Genomic DNA, 26,669 nt, shown 5'->3' with positions numbered 1-26,669 from the left:
TGATGTGCAACATTTTGTAGCACATGCGTACACATTTTATGGTTTACAATTTATTTGTAATTTTATAACTTTGTTTCTTTTTTTCCAAACATTTCAATAGTTTTAATTAATCTTCTTTTTTCTAGTTTCCTATTGTTGTTAGAATACAAAATGAAATTATTGCATTATGCGTTAAATTTCTTAACATTTTCCTCATTAATCATACTTACACCAAGCTATAGGAATTTAATTTTTTTTATTTCTATTAATCTTGATTTTTTAAAACGCAGCGGTGATAATTATTCATCATATTTAAGAAGTTTTAAACAAAATATTTTTATTTATAATTTTCGTAAATTGTTCTCTGTTACGCATTAATTTCGAAAAATATTATTAAAAAGTGGGTGTTATCTTTAATTAAGAAAGAAGGATTTAATAATAAACCTATCATATCTTTTTGATACATTATAATACAGTACTCTTATACTTAAAAGGCTAAACTCACCATGTACGCTAAGCGAGATAATGGGGGTCAAAGGTTACAAAATTCTTATTTTCAAATTTAACGCTTACTGTGATTCTTATGATTTTGGAAATGGTAAACCGAATTCCGTTGTCATTAGTGAGCTTACCACGATTGTTAACTTTTAGACCATGGATGTATAAAAAATTGTATTTCGACAACAAATTGATGCAATGTTGACAACGCTGCGTTGTAAACATTACATAGTGTTGTCGTACGTATGTATATACGTTGACAACTTATATTATTGAGAAATTTGGTGTCAATTTGATCCCCGGCATGTAATTTTTTTTCTTTCTAACACTACGTTTTTCTAGGCAATTACATTTTAATTCCAGACTGAACAACTATTAAGTTTGCGACCTATAGTGCATTAGTTTTCTAGATACTATGTATGATCTATCTATGCATAATTTCAGACACTGTCACAGGTTATAATTATGAATAAAAATTATTAAAAATGTTTTGGTCACAATCCAATTATAAAGGTGATATATCCACTAAATTTAAAAAATATTAAGATTTGTAAAGATCATTGCGATCAAAAGTAAATATGAATTTATAGTCCACCGATCATATGATACCCTATGTAAAAAATATGGATTGTTTTTAAAAATAAAGTTATCATTTACTAAAGTGGACTTTGTATCAAAGGGTCAAATGAAGTCGGATCATTTACAAAATCACCAGTAACATTTAGGCCCAATCTTTAGGTAGAGGATTAGGTATTAAATTAAAATTAATCCGAATCCTAAAATTAATCTGAATTAGTTAATTTTGTTTGCTAGTTTAAGCGCCCGATGGAGGTGGTTTAAACTTGAGCAGAAAATGCAAAAGTGAAAAAAGCTGATGCTAAAAAATGTAAGAATTTATACTAAAATAAACAATAGATTAGGTTAGGTTGATATGAGGATGTATATTACATCAAATCCGAAGAAATACACCTAGGCCACTATCGGGCCTGTTGTGCGCTCCAAATAAACAATAACATTTTTAATGTATCGACTAGTATAAATTATGAAGACTATACAATATATTTTTTATTTTCAATTTAAGTTTTCATTAATTTTCATATTACATTTACAACTTTCTTCTTATTTTTTATAAAACATGCATTGTTTTGATAACAAACAGTGACGTTTTCTGTTGCGTTGTATGGCAACACTGCCAAGTTTAATATTGTATCCAAAAACATCAAAGAGGAGGAGATTAACATCAGAATCAATTTATTTTTAGATTAACTAATCTGATTATTAATTGGCATTTGATTGCCAACTCAAAAACCCGCTCTCAGACTTGCACAAAACTAAGTTGGAACCACTTCTAGGGTAAAAATGGCTTACTTTACATTTAAATATTAAATTAATATTTCTATTGCCTAATTTGTATTATAAATTTCCATCACTAATAAAAATTTGAATCACCAACATAAAAGCTTTTGAGGCATTTCCGTTACGTTTGAATTTATCCCCAGCCACAAATATTTAATCGAAGTTTATATAAAAACCTGGAAAAACCACATATAATTAAAAACCTAATTAATACTAATTTATAGAATATAGAATACTTTTATAATTGTATGTCATCCATACCTGACTACATTTTTTAGGGTCTATTTGAAATAATAAAAAATAAAATACATTAACTCTGAAATATTTGTGTTTAAAGTTCCACATTTTACAATTTGATTTCCTTTCAAAATTCTCAGTAGACATAGTTGTATTTTTGTAATTGTAGTTCTTTTGTTATTTACATTTATTCGTATTTACGTGTGTTTATGAGGAGTAATTACTCAACTTAAAAAATATTATTGCATTTTCCACATACAACAAAGTCATTCACGCACATGGGGGGTCTATCTTTAATGTAATCCGGCTATGTCCGGCTGTATGTGTTTTTATATAAATGTATGTTTTGGTCTGTTGTGAGCAAGATGTGTTGGCCACAGTTATGTTCTTTTATGGGAATAATATTTAATAACAATTATAATGATAATAATACTAACTTGTAACGCGTACAAAAATAAAATACCTTAAATTTAAAAGTATGTGTGAAAAGTACGTTGGTAGATTTACTTTAGGAAAAAATCTATTTAATACTACCATAATTATGTGTTATCTACGTAAAATGTAAAAAATAAAAATAGAAATATATTTTGGTCCTTTTTCCTCTTCAAATAGTACTTTTTGACTTTTCTTTATTATTGAACCTAGAATCATCAAATTAAACATAAAGAGCCCGGACTAAATAAGAAACTATAATAGGGGACCTTTTAGGTACTTTATAGTTCTTCAAAATGTCTTTCTTGTTTTTTGGAAAGTGCCACGTCCACACAATCGAATGCGTCCATTTTTAGCATGAGGTCGCACCAAGTCTTAAACATTTTTAACCATCAAAACAGACATGTGGGTAATGATTACACGAAAAAATTCATTAAATGATTAATTACAATTACTTTTAATTATAATTGAAGTTTTTACAATTACTTGTAATGCGTAATAGACCAATAACCAGTTACAATTACTTTTAATTGTAATTAGGCCTACCAATTACAATTACAAAATTCACAATTACCAGTAATTGGTATTGTAAAATTTTCAATTACACTTTCAAATAATTGTAATTGGAAAGTATTCTGTTACAAATACTTCAAATGCAATTGTAATTGAAAATACAATCATTCCCCCCAAGCCTGCAAAATTTGCCATTGGGAACACTGTACATATGGGTTATGTCTAGTCAGATAAATTTTCACAATGATTTTCATGCACCAAAAAAATTAAAAATATGCGCTTATAATATGCACTATAAAATGGAAAAATATGCACTAAAATGTGGAAAATATGCACCAAAAAATATTTCTTTGTGAAGGTACATATTAGTAGATATTCAGATCTTAAGTTTTTTAACAACAGATATACAGGTTTTTAAAGACTGCTTTATGTACTATAATACCACTTTAAAGTAACCACGACTTCGAGAATGACAAATATAAAGACTAAGAAACAACATTAATAGTATATATTTAATTTCTGAAAGTGGAAAGCTTGATAGCAATTCTTATTTAATTTACTGAATGAATGTATTTTTGTATAAATAATATTTCTTCCGAATTTTATGTTTTGGTAATGTTTTTAAGTGAATTATGGACATAAGAACAAAATCATAGAAATCCTTGCCCTGGTAATTACTATTATAAATTTTGTCATTATTAGAATTTAATAAATACCATCCTTTTTCAACATTTTTAAGCTCATCAAACAGTTGTTTTAAAATTCCTTGATTTATAGATTTAAAATTTTTTCAACACACACATCTTTGAAAACACAATGTAGCATCGAGTTCACTACATGAGTAATTTTCCATTATATCACTTAACATCAGATTTATTCCCCATTTGTTTCTCTTGATTTTTTTTCGTAAATATTTAATGCTTATTATGGCTATTTAAGCTTTAAAGTTTTAACCATATGCTCATGATCATTATTTTTTTTTATGATACCCTACTCTACAAGCCAGAATGATATTTTTATATACCAATAAAGTTTGTAACAATTGACATTTTTAAGAAATGTTATCGAAAATATGAAGTATTCATAAATAAAATTTATTAAAATTAATTTCTTTTACAAATGAGATTATTTTACAATAATCATTAAAAACTACATCCATATTTAAAAAATTGTATGAAGAAACGTTACAACAAAATAACGTACAGTAGTTAATAATTTAACACATAAAATGTTTATGTAAATTGAACTTCAAAAGCATTTTTTTAATTCAAAAAAAGTTAAGACTAAAACGCGTTTAAATGCCTTGCTGATTGTAGGGTATGAAAATTTTAACTTCACTAAATCTTACTAGTTATACCCTACACCACTATAGTGGGGAGGGTATTATACGTTTGTGCTGATGTTTGTAACATACAAAAATATTGGTCCAATACCCACCTTTTTTGAGTCGATTAAGACATGTCCGTCCGTCTGTCCGGCTGGCTGGCTGTCCATGTAAACCTTGTGCGCAAGGTACAGGCCGCAATTTTCAAGATAATTTGATGAAAGCCTATTGAAAATGGTTGAAATCGGTCCATTATTTCACCTAGCCCCCATACAACCGTACCTCCCGATTTGAACTTTTTATGCATAATTACGTCAAATATTCTGCTATCTCTCTAAAAATTGGCACAAATAAGTTTTATATAAGTATAAATGATACTGCAGATTTTCGTAAGGATCGGCCTATATTTGACCCTAGCCCCTATACAAACCCCCCTTCAAAAAATGACTTAAACGTCTAAAATTGACTTGTAACCATTTGTATCGCAATGAAACTCAACAAAACTAACTGTTGTTTAGAAATATATCCTTTTCCCAAATTTACAGAGGATCGGCCCATATTTGACCTATATAAAGCCTCATTTAGAAATTTTAGTTTTTTATCAATAAATGGCTTAAATATTTTGGAATTATGGTAATATTCAACATAAAAGTTTCTTTACAAAAAATAATAATTTTATAAAAGTAAAAATTGTAAAAATATACTCATGGTGTAGGGTATCATATGGTCGGCCATGCCCGACTATACTTTCCTACTTGTTTTATATTTATGTACGATTATTTGCATCCTTAAGGCAATTTACACTTTGAATTATTCCGTTAATATGGTTGTTTTTAAATTTTTGTTGTTTGCTGCTACCAATGTTTAATGCAACATTGTTGTCTGAGTAATTTATGTATATTTACTCGATGCTATTTTGTTTAAAAGTAGGTACTAACTACTAGTATTTCCTTTATCTAAACATAATACCCAGTTGAAGTATTCTTAGATACCTTTTTTCTTATTTTTTTCTGTTTTACTGTAAAATATTTGTTTGTAGGTTTGTGCTTAATGCTGGTTTCAAATTACATTGTATTATTATTACTTTTTTTATACAGTTTATACATATTTTTTTTCATAATGTTTAGATCATTTTTCAGTGGTTACAATTTTGTATTTAACTTCTACCCAAGTTAAAGGTTAATTTCATGGCGAGACTCTATATATACGAGTTAACTTAATCAAGTTCAATGACATATTTAACAGCAGAAAAAAATTAAATGAAATTGTTAAAAATTATAGTTATGATATGAATTATACACTTAGTTTTAATAATTTATGGAATGTTTTTTTTATAAAAAAGTTCGTTGGCTTCTCAGACAGAGTGAAAAAATGAAAAATTATATGCGTAAAGTTAAATGCTACTAATTTTAATACATTAAGGTGATTTGTATGTCCAAAAAAAAAGAAATCTTTTTATAAACATATTTTCTCATAATAAGATTTTCTCATAACTTAATATAGAAATAATTTAGTTGAAATGGCATTTTAACATTTTCGTTAAGCAATTTATTGATAAAAAAACTAAAATTTCTAAATGAGGCTTTATATAGGTTAAATATGGGCCGATCCTCGGTAAATTTGTGAAAAGTATATATTTCTAAATAACAGTTAGTTTTGTTGAGTTTCATTGCGATACAAATGGTTACAAGTCAATTTTAGACGTTAAGACATTTTTTGAAGGGGGGTTTATGGGGGTCAAATAAGGGCCGATCCTTACGAAAATCTGCAGTGTCATTTATACTTATATAAAACTTATTTGTGCCAATTTTTAGAGAGATAGCATAATATTTGACGTAATTATGGCATAAAAAGTTCAAATCGGGAGGTATGGGGGTTAGGTGAATTAATGGACCAATTTCAACCATTTTCAATTGGACCAATATTTTTGTAGGTTACAAACATCAGCACAAACGCATAATACCCTTCCCACTATAGTGGTGTAGGGTACAAAAATCCCAAATTTTCCTTTATTTTAAAATAACATTTTAATATCCAATAAAAATGCCAAAGGGCTCTAATAACATTTTTAATAATTTTACTGGAGAGAGGTACAGCTGTATCTCAACATCAATAAAAACATTTGAATATAAATAAAGGGTCCAAACCTGTTATAAAATCGATATTGTGTCATTCCTTTTAGGACTTTCGGAATTTCCTGTTAATAAAGTCCGTGTTTTTGACAATGATGTTCTAAAAATCAATGTCAATATTTGATACAATGGGCTATTTTCAATAAAAATGTTAATTTATGGGTCGATTATGGATAGTAAAGAAATTTTAGTTGTGTTGTCAGCAATCGACGTAACTAACATAAAACTTAATATTATGGACGGCAATTATAGTTAATTGATAACAATTTATCAATATTATGTCATTTGTGGTTATTTTAAAAAATATGGATAAAATTTTAAACTAAAGTTAAATTTGTGAAAAAAATAGAAAAAATTAAATTCAGAAATGAAGTTCTAAGGATTATGTTGAAAAAAAAATTATATCTTGGTCATTTAATTTGAAAATTTTAAGAAAACTTCATGACCTCAACTGAGGTCCATAAACTTGCTAACAAGTTATCGATATTAAAAAATATGGATAAAATTTTAAACTAAAATTAAATTTGTGAAAAAATAGAAAATATTAAATTTAGAAATGAAGTTCTAAGGATTTTGTTGAAAAAAAAAGATTTTATCTTCCATTCTGCAACTGAATTTTGCATCTGTTTGTTGCCAGTTGCCATCTGTAATTTCATTTTGGCAACTGACAACTCAACTGAGGTCCATAAACTTATTAAAAATGTCACAGATCCTAAAAAGTGACCCATTAAATCAACATTATTTTTGAATAAAATATTTTTTATGCAAAATTTCACACAATTGTATAAAAAACATATCAGCATCCAAAAATGTTTAGTTGCCCATTCTGCAACTGAAATTTGCATCTGTTTGATGCCACTTGCCATTTGTAATTTAATTTTGGTTTAATTTCTATCAGCCTGCCAATTCCAAGAACTTTTTACAAATTAACAAACATCACATATGTCAATTGAAAAACTATGCTTCTTTATAAACTCACTACACTTTACTACTGTTTCCATAAAATATACTAAACGTGTTGTTAATATTTCGATTACTTCTATAGTTTCCATAAACAAAACTTATTGTTTAATTTCTAATCTTTTAAAATTCTAAATTCTGCAATTTAAATAAAACACCTGTTTATAGGTAGCAGCAACATATGTATAAATGTATTGTGAAGGGTATTGTTGCAAGTAAGCAAAAATACACCTGTTGCAAAGTTAATGTTGTCACTTGCTATACACATAAAAATAGATAACTTAACATTGATAAAGTAACTAAAAACAATAAGAAAACCAAAATTATATTGCTTAGTTTCTATAAGAGTAAAAATAAATCTCTATACAGTCAATATTATAAAACGATTTGAATTAAAGAAAAAAACTTTACAAAATTGTAAAGAGTGCATTCATTTTTATCCTTTTCTAATCCACATTAAACTCCATAAGAGACACATTTTCTATAGGAATAATATCCACAAGTGAGACAGTCTCCTTAAAAAGACATTTTTGTGTCAAAAAATACAACTTTAGAGAGACACTTTTTCTATAGAAAAAGTATTCTTAAGAGAGACATTTTCTTTTTCTATAGTAAATGTCTTTATAAAAAAGAGACATTTAAAAGGAGAAAAATTTATTTATCTAAAGAAAAATCTCTTTAAGAAAAACACTTTTTGTCTAGTTACAAAAATGGAAACATATTCTTTTAATACTCTGCATACAAACATGGTTGAAATGAAGTGTTTGTTTATTTGTTGTAAACAAATGTAACGCATTTCCGTTGGATTTACGATTTTAGACTCTGTGAATATTTTACTTTGCAACTCTTAATGACATCTTTGCAACCTCCTTTTGAAAAGCACAAAAAACTGCACATCGGCACTTCACATACACAAGTACTTCTCTATTTTTTATTATTTGTTCAAACATCTAGATATTTAACATTAAATTAAAGATACGTACAACTTGCAACAGACAAGAGACAAGAAATATGTAGTGGATCTGATGTGTCTTTCACTGCACATACGTAAATATTGCTATTGTCATAGTCAAAAGTCGTAGTTGCTGTTCATGTTTTTATGTTGAGTGCGGGAGCAAATATCATTTTAAATCAGTTTTATGCTTTAACTATTTCAAATTTTTTCTATAGGCTTCATGATGATGTTGCACAACTTGAAGCCAACAACGCAAATGAACAGCGACATCACGAAACAGCAGCAGTTGTTGTTGAAAGTATGGTAGGTTGATAGGTAATGGTAGTAGTATTGCAGTATGTAGTAAGAAAACAAACAACATCGAAAACTATGTTGAAAATGTTGGTGATGCCAATCATTAGAATGTTTATATGCAACAAGAGCAAAAATCTGTTGAAAGCAGTAGCTGCAAGTAGTTATTGTCTGTACTCCTGTTCTCCAGTACATTTCAATTCAGTTTTGTGAAAATTCCTAAGTCACCTTTAAAGTGTGTATTGTACATATTTGTATGTGTGTATGTATTTTATGTTTCCTCTTCATTTCGAATCGTCGGTTAGTTACATTTATATCTATCTGATCAGCAATGACTTTCAAAATGTGTATTCAAAAGCATTTAATTTTTTTCTTCGCTTGCTTCCTACAATTGGTAAGATATTAAAAAGTTCAAATATTTTCATTGTACACTAGAGTATTAAAACGTTTAAGTGTCAAAAAAGTGTGGAAAAAGTTTTAACTGAAAAGTTCAACAAGTGTTTTGTGACAGTTTATACTAGGGTTCCATAAATCGACTTTTGAATAATCGAACAATCGACTTTTTGTTCCTAAAAAGTCGATAACTCAATTGTCGTCTGTGAAAAAAGTCGAAAAGTCGACTTTGTTATTAAAAGTCGAAAAGTCCAAAAGTCGAAAAAAGTCAAAAAGTCGAAAAGTCGGAAAAAGCCGAAAAAAGTCGATAAGTCGGAAAAAATCGAAAAAAGTCGAAAAATTCAATAATAGTCGAAAAAGTCGAAAAAAATCGAAAAGTCGGAAAAATTCAAAAAGTCGAAAAAGGTCGGAAAAAGTCAAAAAAATCGAAAAACGTCGAAAAATTAAAAAAACTCGAAAAAGGTCGATAAGTCGTAAAAGTCGACTATTTATAAAACACATATAGTCGAAAAGTCGCAAAACCGATTTTTCATATAAAAAGTCGACTTTTAACTAAATGCAAAAAGTCGAAAAGTTGACTTTTAACTAAATACAAATAGTTGACTTTTCGTTTCAACTATAGAACCCTAGTTTATACATTTGTTATTGTCTTTTCAATATGAATATCTATAAATTATGCTTTTTTTAATGTGAATGTTTGGCAAAAATTGCAAACTTTGAGACACAAAAAATCTTGATCGATCATGTTGAAAATTTGTGTCTGAACAACTATCCCATAGGACTTTTTAAAGACATCGCTTTTAAAAGTTTGATCTCTTGACATTACAATTTAGGAAAAAATTACGGTATTGCTGAAAATAATATTTTAAATTCTAAACAGTGATTTTAAAATAATAATGATATAAAAATATGTATATCTGATTTCTATAATACTTATTCAAATATTCGAATTCTCAATCAATAAATGTTTTTTTTTACACTAATCGCTATCTGTCAGTTTTTATTTGTTTTTCTATAAAAAATACAATCAATAATTTTTTTCGTCTTTAACCAACAAGCAGCTGCTAACTTTTTCCATGTAGAAACAACATTTCCTTTATTTTAATAAAACCTTTTCACCAGAACTACACTCATTTTTTATTTTATTCATATTTTAAATAGAACAAAATCTGTGTAATATTGTCTTGAATTTGTACATTCTATTTTACTATTTAGCGATTCTATTTCATGTCTTCCTTTTGATTATTATACAATAAATGTATATTTGTTGTAAATATGTACAACATCGACATCATATTTTAATATTATTGTATTGTACTTATTTCTTATATATTAATATATATATTTATTTCTTTTCCGCTTAATGTATGTATATTTTTTGTTACAGGCTAAAAGTGCTTTGGCCAGAACACCTGCTCGCCACAATGATGCCCTCTTCAGTCCTGCCAGTTACTCACCAATGTAAGTTTATTTTAGTCTGTATGACTATAAGATTCTTTATATAAATAAAATAAATAGTTTTTATTTCATTTAAAAAATGTTGCACATACCCGTGCATAGATGAATAAGAGAAAAAAAAACTTTAAAAATGGCCTACAGTTAGTAGTACATTAAATCATAAATTTACAATTGATCATAAATATATGAAGAGCATAATTGTACATGTCAGACATTTGTAAAAGTCAGGAATATAAAATAATTTAATCATTAATACTTCAAAATTTTTCCAATTGGGGGCTTATTTAACGAACTACGAATTTGTCTAGTCTAGTTTGTTGATGAAACATAAAAGTGTTAAAGATACGAAAATCTTCTTGCTAAATGTTTAGCTCTATCCTCATATGAGGAGATTCGACATTGAAGAATTAATTACTTTTTTAACTTTATTTATTTCATTCTAGTGGTATTTTATTTAAATCAAATTATTTGATTAATCAAGGAAAAAATCTAGTTTTTCTTCGAACGAATAGAAAATTTACAATTTAGAATAAAGAATAAAATAATGTTAAAATAATGTTAAAAATATAATGTTTCATGCATAGAATCAATTCTAAAGTGATTCTATGTTTTTAAAGTTTTCAATAAGTTAAAGATATACTTAGTTCCTAAAAAAACCTGTTTATGTAGAATTTTGTAACTATACATGTATTTTAAAACGAGTTATGTATGAATGTTATAGTCATATTCTTATTAAATCTTTATATCATCATATGAAATCCAAAAAGCCCTAAGTTACATTGAACAAATTTTTTCAGGAGAAGCAGAAAATGTTCAACATTTTGTCAAGCTTATTTTTTATTAAGAAATTAGTATTTGATGAAAAAATTTAAAATGTTCATGAGTGTTTTAGAATATCGCAGATAGGTACGTTCATTTTGTAAAATTTAGCCGGAATATGTATTTTGATACGAAGCATCATAATCAATCAAAAAGTCGTTTTTGGCTTTTTCGTAACATAGGGCCTTTTAGATTTCATATGACGATATGATTAATTATCGACCGATATAATATTTTAAATAATTTTTTACTAAAACAATATAAGTTCCTTGAAAGTTTGTACATTGCGAACTTTATTGCCATCCCGCTTTTTTAATCCAATTATATTTATGTATTTTCTGAAGAAAACCTTATATCGTAAACCTTAAAGTTACACACAAAAATATTGGTCCAATACCCACCTTAAAGTATACCGATCGATTCGTCTGTCCGACTGGCTGGCTGTCCATGTAAACCTTGTGCGCAAGGTACAGGCCGCAATTTTCAAGATAATTTGATGAAATTTGGACCAAGTCTGTTTTTAGACACAGGAACGAAGACTATTGATTATTATTATTTCACCCAGCCCCCATACAACCGTATCTCCCGATTTGGACTTTTTATGCTATAATTACGTCAAATATTCTATTATCTCTCTAAAAATTGACAGAAATAAGTTTTATGATGGCCCCTTATTTGACCCTAGCCCCCATACCAATCTCCCTTTAAAAAATGTCTTAAACTTCTAAAATTGACTTGTAACCATTTGTATTGCAATGAAACTCAAAAACTAACTGTTATTTAAAAATATATCCTTTACCCAAATTTACCGGGGATCGGCCCATATTTAACCAAAATAAAGCCTCATTTAGAAAATTTGGTTTTTATCAATAAATTGATTAAATTCTTTGGAATTAAGGTAAAATTCAACATAAAAGTTTCTTTATGAAAAATAAAAATTTTTTAAATATACTCATAGTGTAGGGTATTATATGGTTTCCTACTTGTTATGTACTTAATTTAAACATCGTATACATATATCATTAAAAAAATCTCAGCTTCCACTTTTAATCTACTGAGATATTAAAAATAGGTTGATACTGAACTAAGTTACTGACTTACAAGAGCATTAATGTACTCAAACCCGTTTTTTACCTATATTTTAAGATTTTGAAGGCGTTTGGCATGTTTTATTTATATTTTATTAAATTATTCGAATAAAAACTTTTAATTGTTATTCGTTCAAATAATCGAATATCTTTTAAAATTAGTCGACGACTCGAATAAAAAATATTGTAAGTTTTTATTCGAATCATTTTTAATACGAATAATTAACAACCCTAGGTTCTACCAACAAATTATTGTTTATGCTAAAAGCGTTTACAATGTATTTTGTATGTTTTGTGCTTAGTTAAATAAAACTATTTAACAAACTTATTTTACTTACACAATGGCCAATTTGTTTTGATTTATAGAAAACTTCCTTTTTATTTATTAAATAGTTTCTTTAAGTAATCCTTTCGTCTTTATGAATAAAGAAGTTTATGTAGACTTCTATATTTTAAAAACGACATATATATAATATATTTCTTAATGAAGGAGATTCCATAGATTCTGTTATGAGAACACTTAAAAATATTATTCTTTTTAAGTACTTTTTTTGCCTTCTAAAATTGAAAACAGCATTCCACTATTTTTCCTGTTTTATTTTTAATGCTTTTTTAAAATGTATAACATCATTTTATTTATTAGCTATACATATTTTTGGTCTCACACCACAGTAAACATCCGCTATTCTATTTTTTTCCTGATTATTTTTCTCAATAATATATTCAAAATTTTAAGCCTATTTAAGACATCCACTGTGTTCATGAAAACCATACACATTCTCATATAAAATCTATTTCCTTTGTAAAACATGTTTCATTAAACGTGCCCGTAATCAAACTATGTAATACATTCAGAAGTCAATCTGTTAGTTGTTATTAAACGAGTATAAAAAATCTGTAACTGAAAAGATGATAACCACTGTTTTTGTTCTTATTGCTGCTACTTAGTCTTCTTTTACTAAATACGTGGTAAAAATAACAGAAATACATGTTTTAGTCAAGATTTGCTACTTCCGGAGATTGGTAGGTAGGTTATACATTCTCATTTCATACACATAGTCTGCTTTAATATTACATTATATTAGTTAATGGCAAAAAATATGAAATTCTTCAAGATTTTCTGTGGTAATAATTATAAAATAGACAGTAGCCAGCCAGAGAACAAGTCCAACATATGTACATACATGGTGTACATATTTATATGGTGTATTATCAGACATCTTTATTATTACACTCAATTAATGTTGTTTATCATCATTATTTTTTATCAAGTTTTAGATAAAAACTTTCAAAAGAAGTTCATACTGTAGTTTAAATGGCAGAATTAATGTTTCTTAAGGTAGTAAAAGGAAATTAAGCCAAATTTTGCCCGAACCGGAAACTGAATTTTCAAACATCGAATACAAAAATTTAATTTAATTATTTAAACTTGGTAGATTTTCGCTTTATATTATGAGGTTTGAAAATCAAATATCTAATAGATTTTGTTGAATACTTGGAATAATTATTAGATCGGTAATTCAGGATTGTTAAAATTTGGTTTAGGTGTTAAGAAATAGGGAGGGTATTATGGATACATGAATGTATAATGATCATGGTTATTGCCCATAAAAATATAGGAACCTACCTTTAAGTCCCTCTGTAATTATGAATGTTAAAGTAAAGATTGTTCAAAATGGTTATATATTTGATATTTCAATAATCTACATAATGAAAAAAACCTGAGAATCCAATTGGCTCCATCCAGTTCTATTCATAGTGATTAATTACAATGGTTACAAATTTCGAACGCAGTTAAAGTTTGTTCTATAGTCTAGTCTCTTACTTTTTATTCTCGTCATCAAAAAGGATTTTGTCAAAGTCCCCTTTAGAAAATGACTTTAACACTCATTACTGGCTTAAAAATTCTAGTATAACGATGAAATTATGTATAAGTAAGTTTATTACAAGCAAAATTGTCTCTACCAATTTTCTAGGATCGGACCATTAATGACCCTACCTCCCATATAAGGTCCTCTTCAGAAAATGACTATGACGCCATTACAGGCTTAAAATTATGAATGTAGTGACGAAATTCGACACACATAAGTTTTATGCGAGCCAAAATCTATCTATCAAAATTTAGTGAGGATCGATCCATAATTAACCCTACCGTCCATACAAGTTTCCCTTCAGAAGAATACTTTAACGCTCATTACATACTAAAAAATAGGAAATGCTGGCCTAAAAATTCCAGTATAGCGATGAAATTATGTTTAAATAAGTTTCTTACAAGCCAAAACATCTCTAACAATTTTTTCAGGACGGGCCATAAAGGATTTTATATATTGTTCTGAAAATTATTATTTGCTCGTTACTAACTTAAAAAAATGATTATAGTAAGGAAATTCGACATATATAAGTTTTGTGTGAGTCGAAATCTCTATTAAATTTAGTAAAGATCGTTTCATAATTAGCCCTAGCGCCCAAGGTTCAGAAAATTACTTTACGCTCATTACTGGTTAAAAAACACGAGTATAGCGATAAAATTTGACACAAGTAAGTTCCAAAATCTCTCTACCAAATTGTATGTGGAACGGTCCATAATTGACCCTATCCCCAATATAAGGTCTTCTTCAGAAAATTCTTAAACGAAAAACTTACAAATGTATGTGATTAATCTGATATTAATATTGATATTAAATAAAACTGAGAATATCTTCTTTAAATTAATATTATTTATTTTAATTAATCAGAATGGAAATAAATAGAAGCTTAAGCAAAATTATTTTAAAATAGCAATGTTTTTAAATCATATTTCTAATAATACTATTATTTGTCCAATTATCAAATTTAATGAAATTAGTTACAAGTACGAAATAATTCTGGCTTGAACCAAACTAATAAAAAACTCTTGAATCAGCGAGAAACGATACTATGGGTATAATGCGCAAATGGTTCCAAAAAATTGAACTTGAACCAAAGTAATAAAAAAACTTGAATTGGTGAGAAACGAAATGGTTCTCTCTATATCATTCGATTAGAAACTTAATCGGTTACTACGAAGAATATAAAAAAAACACAGTTCTTTTTAAATTTCCTGATTTTATATACTTTGAAAATTTAATCTTTACCATAATCTGATTTATAGCTGATGACTCATTAATATGTACTTGTTAAAAATTGGTAGTTGTTTAATGTTGTAAATAAATATTTTTAAATTCTATGATTTTTTATTTTAAATTTTATAATAAAAAAAATGTTTTAGTCTTTTATTATTTTTGGTTCATGCCATGTTGGGAGGTTATGCTTTATTGCACCGCTTTATAAATATGTTCGGTGTTAGAAACCAATAATATCCAGTCAGCACTCTGGGGGGTTTCTGTTAAAGTTATGTTTTTGTTATTTTTTGTTTCTAGTAGATACTTTTGTTTAACGTTTTTAAAATACCGCGCATTACTATAAAATGTTGCATACATACACATATCATTATAACAAAGAAAAAAAAGTACATCATAAACAAAATGATTTGGTTGTCAATATTTTTTGTATTATTATTTTGTTTTAAAATTACACTCAAAACAAAATATTTGATAAAAATCTATCTTTCACGATATTCATGCGTACTTAGCTCGTTTTGAAATTTATAAATTTTGTTAAATTCTTATATAGTGCCCTTCTAGGCCACTTCTCTTTCAGTTCTAGTTCAGTTTTAGTTCAGTTCTAGTTCAGTTCTAGTTCAATTCTATTTCAGTTCTAGTTCAATTCTAGTTCAGTTCTAGTTCAGTTCTAGTTCAGTTCTAGTTCAGTTCTAGTTCTAGTTCAGTTCTAGTTCAGTTCTAGTTCTAGTTCAGTTCTAATTCAGTTCTAGTTCAGTTCTAGTTCAGTTCTAGTTCAGTTCTAGTTCAGTTCTAGTTCAGTTCTAGTTCAGTTCTAGTTCAGTTCTAGTTCAGTTCTAGTTCAGTTCTAGTTCAGTTCTAGTTCAGTTCTAGTTCAGTTCTAGTTCAGTTCTAGTTCAGTTCTAGTTCAGTTCTAGTTCAGTTCTAGTTCAGTTCTAGTTCAGTTCTAGTTCAGTTCTAGTTCAGTTCTAGTTCTAGTTCAGTTCTAGTTCAGTTCTAGTTCAGTTCTAGTTCAGTTCTAGTTCAGTTCGAGTTCAGTTCTAGTTCAGTTCTAGTTCAGTTCTAGTTCAGTTCTAGTTCAGTTCTAGTTCAGTTCTAGTTCAGTTCTAGTTCAGTTCTAGTTCAGTTCTAGTTCAGTTCTAGTTCAGTTCTAGTTCAGTTCTAGTTCAGTTCTAGTTCAGTTCTAGTTCAGTTCTAGTTCAGTTCTAGTTCAGTTCTAGTTCAGTTCTAGTTCAGTTCTAGTTCAGTTCTAGTTCAGTTCTAGTTCAGTTCTAGTTCAGTTCTAGTTCAGTTCTAGTTCAGTTCTAGTTCAGTTCTAGTTCAGTTCAGTTCTAGTTCAGTTCTAGTTCAGTTCTAGTTCAGTTCTAGTTCAGTTCTAGTTCAGTTCTAGTTCAGTTCTAGTTCAGTTCTAGTTCAGTTCTAGTTCAGTTCTAGTTCAGTTCTAGTTCAGTTCTAGTTCAGTTCTAGTTCAGTTCTAGTTCTAGTTCAGTTCTAGTTCAGTTCTAGTTCTGTTCTAGTTCAGTTCTAGTTCAGTTCTAGTTCAGTTCTAGTTCAGTTCTAGTTCAGTTCTAGTTCAGTTCTAGTTCAGTTCTAGTTCAGTTCTAGTTCAGTTCTAGTTCAGTTCTAGTTCAGTTCTAGTTCAGTTCTAGTTCAGTTCTAGTTCAGTTCAGTTCTAGTTCAGTTCTAGTTCAGATCTAGTTCAGTTCTAGTTCAGTTCTAGTTCAGTTCTAGTTCAGTTCTAGTTCAGTTATTGTTCAGTTCTTGTTTAGTTCTAGTTCAGTTCTAGTTCATGTCTAGTTCAGTTCAAGTTAAGTCCAAGATCAGTTCTAGTTCTGTTCTTGTTTAATTCTAGTTCAGATTTATTTTAGTTCTAAATCATTTTACTTGTACTAGTGGACAAATTTTCACTTTTTAGATTCAACACTTTAGTTTTGAAGAATTTAATATTATTTAAAAACAAATTTTTGTGACTGTTAAATAAAATAACCTAAGGTAATTTTTTATTTTGTTAGACAAAAGTAAAGCTGTTTTTTTCTATTTCCATAGTTCTCTAAACAAAATTTTTTTAATTTTTTAAGGGGGTAAACATTTTGGCAGTATAGAAGACAAGTATGTTGCACTCCAGAGTGTTGAATCGTGTTCACAACGTGATTACTGCCTCATGTTGTGTGCTACATAAAGTTTTTTGAATCAAAATACATAATAGATGAAATAAAGTCGAAGCAAAAACGTAGTGTTAGTGGTTAGAGGCTTTATTCAATTGCAGTCGTAGTTAAAATTGTAAAAATTCCAAAAGTTTTTGTTGCAGTTGTAGTTGGTTCATAAAGATACATTTATGCATACGAACACAAAACGAAAGCAATCCAAATCTCTAGCTGCTTTCCTTTTAGTATTGTAGAAGGGGGAGAAAGCTAAAGGCGATCTTTTGAACCTTTATGGTGTTTGAAGTTAGAGTTGGTTGCATCCATTTCATACATACACACATATAAAGTGAGTTTTTCGTCGTCGTCATCATATCATGATTATAATTTGTGGATGCAATTGGGTATAAAAACACACAGAGACGAACAGACAGACAACGTGTAACAGTAACACAACAAATGCAACATCATCAACAACCAACAGCTATAACAAAATGTTAAATAAATAATCGTGGTGTTTAAGTGACTTTAGTGGTCACAAAGTTTAGTGACACATAGAAATTTAAATAAAATCACTAAACTTACAATAAGTCATGATACAAATACTAATGAAAACTTTTTCAAACAGTAACAAAAAAAAACAAGTACCCTTCACCATAGTGTATTTTAAACATCTTTTATAAATGTTAAAATTTTTCCCGACTACATTATTACATTAAAAGCTAAACAAAAAGAACAACAACAACGCTAAACGAAATAAAAACACAAAATACACAAGGCATCTAAACCAACAAACATCTAAACATACATTACGAAAAACACAGAAAAACAAAAACAAAAATAACAACGCAATGACGCCAACAGCATCCAAACATACAAAAAAATACACAGCTTAATAAAACCAAATACATCTACACACACACGTGTACATCTTTTTCTAATATACAGTGTTGTTGCTTTTTTAACAAAGCATGAAAAAATATGACATTTTTTGATGAAATTTTCAGAGGTTGTCTCGGATTTTTGCTCATATCTCCGTTATTTATAGACCGATTTTGCTGATTTTAAATAGCGATCTTCTCGAAAGCATGTCTAACTGAATTATTGAAGATTCGGATCTCGCCGATATCTGGGGACCTCTAAAAACTGATTTCAACAGACAGACGGACAGACAGACAAACGGACATGGCTTAATCGACTCCACTATCTATAAGGATCCAGAATGTATATACTTTATAGGGTCGGAAAATTATATAGAAATTACAAACGGAATGACAAACTTATATATACTCTTCTCACGAAGGTGAAGGGTATAAAAAACTAAATTTAAACACTTTTTTTATTGGTTCGTTTTCAATTTGTTACCTTTTATATGGTATTGCAAAAATTCATTTTATCGAATATTCAATATAAAATATTTATTTTCCTCATAGTATATTTACGTGTAGAGAGATGTGAAAACGTATTTGTGAAGACTTTTGACTTATTGGTTTTTGTTTTCTTGGTTTATTTGCAAAATATTTTAAATTTCATTCCATATCGTTTACCCACCTACACACTGTGTCTATTTAAGGCTGCAGTAATTTTTTTTCTCGTTATAAAATTGCTGCAAAAATTCCTTGCAAATCGATTTTTGCTGTTAAACTTGTTAATTTTCGTAAATTATCAACTACCAACTAAATCTGACAAATTGTTCAATTAACTTAATAAAAAAACTATATAGATTTCATAGATGTGCATATTTTTGTATTTGATTTTAATAACACATTAAAAGTATTTTAAAATTAAAATTATTTTAATTCGTATTTTTCTCCCTCTAATTTGAAAAAATGTAACTTAATTTGTAATAGAATTTCTATTAAATTATCATTAAACGACCCTAAGCATTAATATTAAAAATGTATATTGAAAATAAAATACAATTTACTCGTATTTTATTTTTGTATATTCATTTTCAATTTTAGTGGGACTCCACGTACTCATACAGCTGCTCCAGGCTCTGGTAAAGTCGTTTACACTTTTGGTAATCCAACGTTAATCAGCAATACTCAGTGGTCGCTAGCCACAAAACCAAAAATACATGTTAAGCAATTGCTACAACATAATGGTGAATGTCTGGGCATGAATTCGAATGGAAGATATATGTTTGATAGTCTACGTGAAAAAGCTGAAATTGCGGGGGATCGTGTCTTTAATATTGGCAGAAGTTTGTGTCAGAAAGTATTCGGAGAAGATGCTGAAGATTATGCTTTGGCACAAGTGGACATACATTCACAGGTGGGTTTTTTTTAATAACATGTGTACATACATATCTTGTAATTACTTACTTTGTTATGTAAATGTATGTACTCTTTTATTACTTGCTTCTAGGATACCATTAAAACTATAGGCACCATTTTTAGCGACTATGATGGTCCTTTAGATCCCTCTTCCACTTTGTTAGTTGGCTCCGATGAGATGTCTTGTCGTACTGTTCGTCTAAATTTCTCTAAAACCAAATCAGTTGGAGTTTTTCCCGGCCAAGTTGTTATGGTCTCTGGAATGAATCCAAAAGGAGATATTTTCATGGTAGAAGAGTTGTTTACCGAACAAAACCTCAAGCCGCCAACACCACCTGCTATTGTTGAACAACTAAGTTTCGTTATTGCCGCCGGACCTTACACGCAAGATGATGATTTAGTTTATGATCCACTGCAAGACTTGGTGATGTATCTAAAGGAACACCGACCAAATGTATTAATATTGTGTGGACCATTTATGGAAGCTGAACATAAACTCATAAGCGATAACATAACACTAGCCGAAACATTTGAAATTTTCTTTGAAAAGATGATTACAGGCATTGTTGAAGCTGTTGGTGGTGATACCACAATTTTAGTTGTTTCATCTCATCGTGACGCTAATACGGATTGTGTTTATCCAACAATGCCTATAAGTTTGAAGAAAACATTTCCAAATGTACACATGTTACCGGATCCTTCAATAGTTGATTTAAATGGCTTGACCATTGGCATGACTTCTACAGATATTGTGGATCACATACTATACAACGAGTTACAGATGTAAGTTAAAAATATTAACAATAATATCAGACACGTTCTTGAACATAATCTCAACGTCATGTTAAAGACAAAATAGCTTTTGTGTCCTGTCATAAAGATAACAATTGTCTAGATTATAATGAATGTATTGTTCTTGTATGCGATTGTTATGTGTCTAGAGAATTGTGATTTAACATGATCGGTATTAGATAATTGTTTTGATTAATTTATTTTAGAAATGCTGGTGACAAAGTCAAGCGCGTGGTTAATTACTTATTACATCAAAAATCGTTTTATCCCTTAAGTCCACCCAAAGAAGATGAAATGTGTTTCGACAGCTATTTGGCTAACAAATTTACAAACATTGATCTGATTCCAAATATACTAATTTTACCAAGTTCGCAAAAGTGTTTTTTGAGGGTAAGTTAACATTGTTATATACATTTTATATGCTTAGAAAACAATATTACTAATAAGAAAAAGATCAGAAATATTTTGTAGGAAAAATGTTCATAACTATTTTACGTTATATAACTTTAAAAATACAGTTTAAAATAATAATTAATTTGTTAAATATAGTAGCTTCGTTATTCCCCCACTATAAAGATAGTAACATACGTTCTGTAATTCCATTTGGATTAGATCTGATTACCCGTCGTAAACTACAATACCATTTTGTGCCGTTTTTCAATTCTTAGCAATCTAAATTTGAAATTATTTTAACTATAATCGCAGGTTGTTAATGGCTGTCTAGCCATTAATCCCGGACGTTTGGCCGACAACAATGGCGGAACCTTTGCTCGCTTTATTATAAATCCCCCAACACCGAAAGAAGAACAAAACATTTATAATTTTGTAGGTTGCCAAGTACGTAAAGTTTAGTTTACAAATATGACTGTATACCAAAACTAAACGGACTTAGTATTTTAACTATAAGAACGAAGCACTTTAATTTTTTATTAATAAACTCAAAATTTCTGTTAAAAATTATAAATTATTATTTTTCTCAAATATTTTACAAACAAAAAGTATGTATGTTTTATTTCACGTTGGTTTAAACTTTAACTAACGACTTCAATTACCAAAGGCACAGGGGAAATATTTTTTATCGTTTTCAACAATTTCTTCAAGAATGTCATCAATGTCGGTTTCGGGAAAACGTTCTACCCAAGACTTGATATAACCTTCGTGTGATGCTTCATAAGTAAGAAGTTTGACTTTATCGTTTTCAACTTTTGTATTTGCTTGCACCAAAATTACACGAGGCTTTTTGTGGGCTAAGCATATATCACGCCATTTAGCCCATGGATGGGGACCAGTTTCGTTAACTTCTGAATAATGCTCATACATTTTGGAAGCACTTGCAATATCAGCGGCAGACTTGTAAACTTGCAATTTTTGTAGAAAATTCTCCATTGCCTTTTTGCCAACAGTCTCAATTTTACTACGATCAACTGTAAGACGTAAATTTTTACCTTCTTCACATTCCTCGATGGTAACAAAACCTTCTCCAGCTTCTAATAATACTTTCATTATAACAAAACGTGCTCTGGAATGTGCTTGCATCCATTGTTTTGATTGTGGATTGTACATTTCCAATGCTACGCCCATGCCATTCCATATCAACGATAACCAATTAATGTAGATTATGTTATCTTGTTCAGCTGGATCTTTGAAACCAAAAATTTCCAATATATCACGTTGTAAAGATAGATAAAGGCCAACAGCTTCTGCGCGACATTCCTCATATGATGAACCAATAGCACCAAACTTTGTGTCATAAGTTTCTCCCGGCAAATACCAAGTGGTAATTGGTTCTCCATTAATAAGATTCTTTGTGTTTTCCTTGTCAAAATTAAATTTACCGTTTTCATCGATGCGGAATAGTTTGCCACTTCCATGGCCGAGAAGTTCATGGAGTCCCACTTGAACTTCGAATGCTTTTACTTTGTATTCTTTCATTAGAGTTTGATCCTCATCTGACAAAAAGGGTATGGGATCTTTACGATTAATATTGGCCAAAACATTACCAAGTGAAACGTTTTTAAAGCCTTCATCCTGACGGATTTCATCATCTAAAAGTTAAAAAATGTTAAGTAAAATAAATAAAAAGAAAAAACATTTTGTTGACTTACAGTTTGGAATATTAATTCCAGCCGGTACTCCACTACCAGCAAATGTTAAGACATCCAATGAAGTAAAGTCAGGTTTTAAATAAGAATCTTTTTCATATTCTTTGGTCCAAGGTAAATATTCCAGCAACTTTTCAGCCTTAGCTACCAATTCCGCAAATTTGGCTGAGCTTTCCTTGTTAACCATGGCAACAAAACCTTCAAATTCAGCACGTCCACCAGCGGGATCACGATAAGTTTCAATAAAGCCAATATAAGTTTCAATTACTGGTCCCTTATCTTTAATCCAATGTCTTGAGCCATCTTTGTGATCAGCCAAAGTACCTTCTTCAAAGGATTTTATATAGCTCTCGATCATATTTACTTGATTTTCGTTGGCGGCAAACTTTTTAGCTTCTTCCAGATTCTTATCAACACGAGCCAATAATTTAGTGTAGTCACCACGAGTTACACGGAATTTGTTACCCTTATAAGTTTCTACAGGTAACGTAATGCCATCTTCGTCTTCAGTACGTACAGAAGCCAGTTTTATGTCATATATAACTTCGCCATTCTCCTCAACTTTGAAAGTCCGACACATATAGGGCTCAATACGTTTAGATGTCAGCCAATCGTTAACAATGTCAGCATCTTCCTTGGTGCAATTATCCGACCAATATGTAGTTATACCATTTGGTGCAAAACCCAAAATTTCATTTCGTGGCTTCAAAGCATAAATAAGGGAAATCACTTTATTAAATACTTTAGGAACTTGACAATCCTTGCTAAATGCAGTTGATAGTTTAACAATCTCTTCAAATTTTTCTTGACTTAAATTTGGTATAATTTTACTATCACCCATACCCTTGTAATTACCAGCATTAGCAAATATACCACAGGCGTAGACTAAAAATGCCTGTAAAAAATAATGTTTTGTAAGTGAAGTTTCAAAATAGAAATATGTATATTTTACCGTAAATTCTTCATCAGTAATGCCATTCGATAAACATTTATTCTTCAAATCTTCCAAAGATTCAGCTACAAAAATGCGATGTAACAAAGAAAAAATCAGTGGACCCTCAGGACTAGATTGTATTAAAGAAATCAGACCACCATCCCACGAGGCTTTACTGTAATAATGAGCATAAAGCTTTTCCTTGTCTGTTAGATTTTCAAATGCACTTTTACATTCTAAATCAGCTATAGGCTGGGTATTGGGTAGAACGAAATGAGCAGCGTTTCCAGATGCCATAGTTCGTGTAGTGATAGTTTGACTAGAATCAAAGAGAAAACATCAGTATTGCGAAATTAATTAAGGCGAAACAAATAATATTGGTACCTTACGTATTGTCTATTAAATATTAATAAACTATTTAATTTCTGTATCTGTTGACATTTGTTTGTGATCCTAATGTAGGCCATATTTGAATTAAATTGTCTTAATTGACAATTTTTTAAGCAATATACATTTTTTAGTGGAGCTTTGAACAAATTTTTGCTTAAACTTAACATTTTATTGGTTTAATTCTCGGACTTTATTTCTTAGTTATATGTACTTATATTGATTGCGTCTGCAAGAAAATGTTCATGTTTTTATTTCATAGAGTAGAATTTGGAAAACGAAAGTAAAATTACTTACATTAGTACCTATTTATTATTTTTTAAATAATTTAATGCCAAAAAAAACTGAAATAAGGAAATAGATTTTTTAATAAGTAAACCGAAAAACATAAACATGCAATTTTTAAAAAGCGAACATAAAACAATGAAAAATAGTATGTAATCTGATATTCGTACAGTTTTGTTTAATATTGTATTGTTGAAAGTCACCCCCTTTAGATCTACGTTTTTAAATGTACTGGATTCAAAAGTGACAAGATTTTTTTATGATAGTATTCTTTGTTTACTTTTTAATGAATAATTTTTTTATTAAACTTTATGGTAATAATTGCCTCAATTACATTTTAAAGGTTATGTGGGAGAAAGAATTTCACAAAATTGCCACGACTAATGGTACCTCTAAAATACTTCATCGGTATTAACGCAAAATATGAAAAAGGGAAAAATGCGGTCAATTCTTTACTTACCTTTTGATTTTTGTTGTAAGTTGAAATTATTCAGAAAATCCTATATATTTATTGAATTTTGCAATTAATTGCCGGTAAATAAAAAATTGCAATGACTTACGAAAAATCAACTTTCAGCTGGTTTATTGACATATGTATACGTAATAGTGTTGGAAAGTGATTTAAAAAAGTACTTAAAAGTACTTCATGCGGAGATTACTTTATAATTTCTTGAAGGAATTGAAATTCATATTAAATAAATTTAATAATGTAAAGAAAATATAAAATTCACAATATCCATTGTACATATTTATTAAATTCTTTGTTACAAAACTCAAAACACTAAAAAAATTATTTCTTTAGCTGCTTATTTTCCTTTCTTATATTATTTGCCAAAAATTATAATGTATTGAATTCTGATTAAATTTTATATGTAGTTATATTTCAACATTTCATATTTATTTTGTGTAAGATGATGTACATATGTATATCAATCATATATGAAATTGAGAGGGAAATGGGCTGTTGGCTTAACTATCAATAATTTGAGTTACTTCCGAAGTACTTCCTAGCACTTAGGATTATGGATATGACAAGATCGGACCTATTTTTTATACTTATTAAATCTTAATGTTATATAAGGGTTAATAATTTATATAGTAAAAAGTAAACATTTTCGTTAACCAACACTTTTTACGTTATTAGTACATAAATACAACACTGTGTTGTGACGTAAAAATTCGTTTCCATTTTTCAAAAACAAAAATCCAAGCGCATTTTTTTTTTTTTGTTCAAGAACAAGAATACCCAAAAAAGGACAATAGGAAAATTTATTCCTCAAATTAGAATAAAACACATTTCATAATTAATCAGAATTAAAAAAAATTGTGAAAGTTTAAAATTTGTAAAAAGTTTTACATATTTTGATATTAAAAACTCCACAACAAAGAAAGCAGACGCGCTCTTGAAATATACAAAATGGACAACATTTCTCGTCGCCTATCGACAGAAGACACAGCTACTTCGATGTACTTATCATTTGATGCCGAAAGTACCATGTCTACTGCATGTTACAAAACTTTGGAAGCCATGAGTGATATCTCTTCCCTATCTGCCATTGATATGGAGGAATCAGTGAATAAGAGCAAAATAGTAGATATGAATAGTACTTTGGAGGCTCGTAATGATTCACAAACATTAAGTCCTTTAAAAACGGTAAAGGAAATGGAAATGCCAGTAAAATTGCACACTCCATTGAAATCATTGCCCAAAAATATTTTAAAAGAATATAAAGCTCTATGTTCAACTCCCTCCAAGGAGCAGCTTTTGAAAACAGTGGATGTGACACGTGGATCAGATGCCACTAGATGTGTAGATTTAGGATTAGCATTTTTAGGAGTTGAAGATGAAAAACCTGCATATTTTCCTCCTCCACCAGCGGAAATAAATGAAGAAAACAAGGAAAATGCATTGCCGGAGACGGATGAAGTTTCTACTTTGTCGACTTGTTCTTCTGTGGAAATAACAGCTACATCAGTTATTGAAAGAAAGATGCTATCATCAGTATCTACAATCGGTTCCATAACCGAAGAAGAGTCTTTGGAAGAAGTAAAAATTATGAAACACGTAGAAGAAATTTTGGTTTCAGCTGATCATAACAAACTTGTTTCCAATAATTCCTTATTAGAAAACAATGATGTACTACATTTTATTGAACAGAATTTAGAAACTACTCCCAAAGTTAAAGTTGAAAATATGGGTAAGTTGTTGTATTAAT

The 26,669-nt window shown here is 29.1% G+C and overlaps 2 protein-coding genes across 5 annotated transcripts in view; one reads left to right on the top strand and one right to left on the bottom strand.

Moving 5' to 3' along the window:
* The window catches only part of LOC111676139 (DNA polymerase alpha subunit B), a 134,999-nt gene that overhangs the window by 106,129 nt on the left and 2,201 nt on the right, over positions 1-26,669 (top strand). Inside the window, exons 3-7 of one of the 3 annotated variants that reach the window (XM_046950640.1) lie at positions 10,458-10,531; positions 19,639-19,951; positions 20,045-20,736; positions 20,952-21,135; positions 25,842-26,130. In XM_046950640.1, coding sequence (XP_046806596.1) covers positions 10,458-10,531; positions 19,639-19,951; positions 20,045-20,736; positions 20,952-21,135; positions 25,842-25,985 — 1,407 coding nt within the window. In that variant the 3' untranslated portion in view covers positions 25,986-26,130. Of the gene's footprint in view, positions 1-10,457; positions 10,532-19,638; positions 19,952-20,044; positions 20,737-20,951; positions 21,136-21,450; positions 21,710-25,841; positions 26,652-26,669 lie in introns of those variants that run through there. The other 2 variants (XM_023437033.2, XM_046950639.1) reach the window with 2 other exon arrangements.
* Positions 21,560-25,071, bottom strand: LOC111676137 (dipeptidyl peptidase 3). Of its 2 annotated transcripts, XM_023437030.2 has the most exons (5): positions 24,466-24,512; positions 24,166-24,397; positions 23,800-24,100; positions 22,851-23,742; positions 21,560-22,790 (listed from the first exon to the last, which is right to left on the bottom strand). In XM_023437030.2, exons 2-5 carry the CDS (start codon positions 24,336-24,338, stop codon positions 21,790-21,792), a joined length of 2,367 nt encoding a protein of 788 aa, XP_023292798.2. In that variant the 5' UTR covers positions 24,339-24,397; positions 24,466-24,512; the 3' UTR covers positions 21,560-21,789. The 2 variants fall into 2 exon arrangements, with proteins under 2 accessions (XP_023292798.2, XP_023292800.2); XM_023437032.2 differs by lacking the exons at positions 24,166-24,397; positions 24,466-24,512 and adding an exon at positions 24,914-25,071.

This window comes from Lucilia cuprina, chromosome 4 (assembly GCF_022045245.1).
Source record: "Lucilia cuprina isolate Lc7/37 chromosome 4, ASM2204524v1, whole genome shotgun sequence".
NCBI lineage: Eukaryota > Metazoa > Arthropoda > Insecta > Diptera > Calliphoridae > Lucilia > Lucilia cuprina.
Note: the sequence above shows the minus strand (reverse complement) of the source record. Positions and strands in the feature narration are given on the sequence as shown.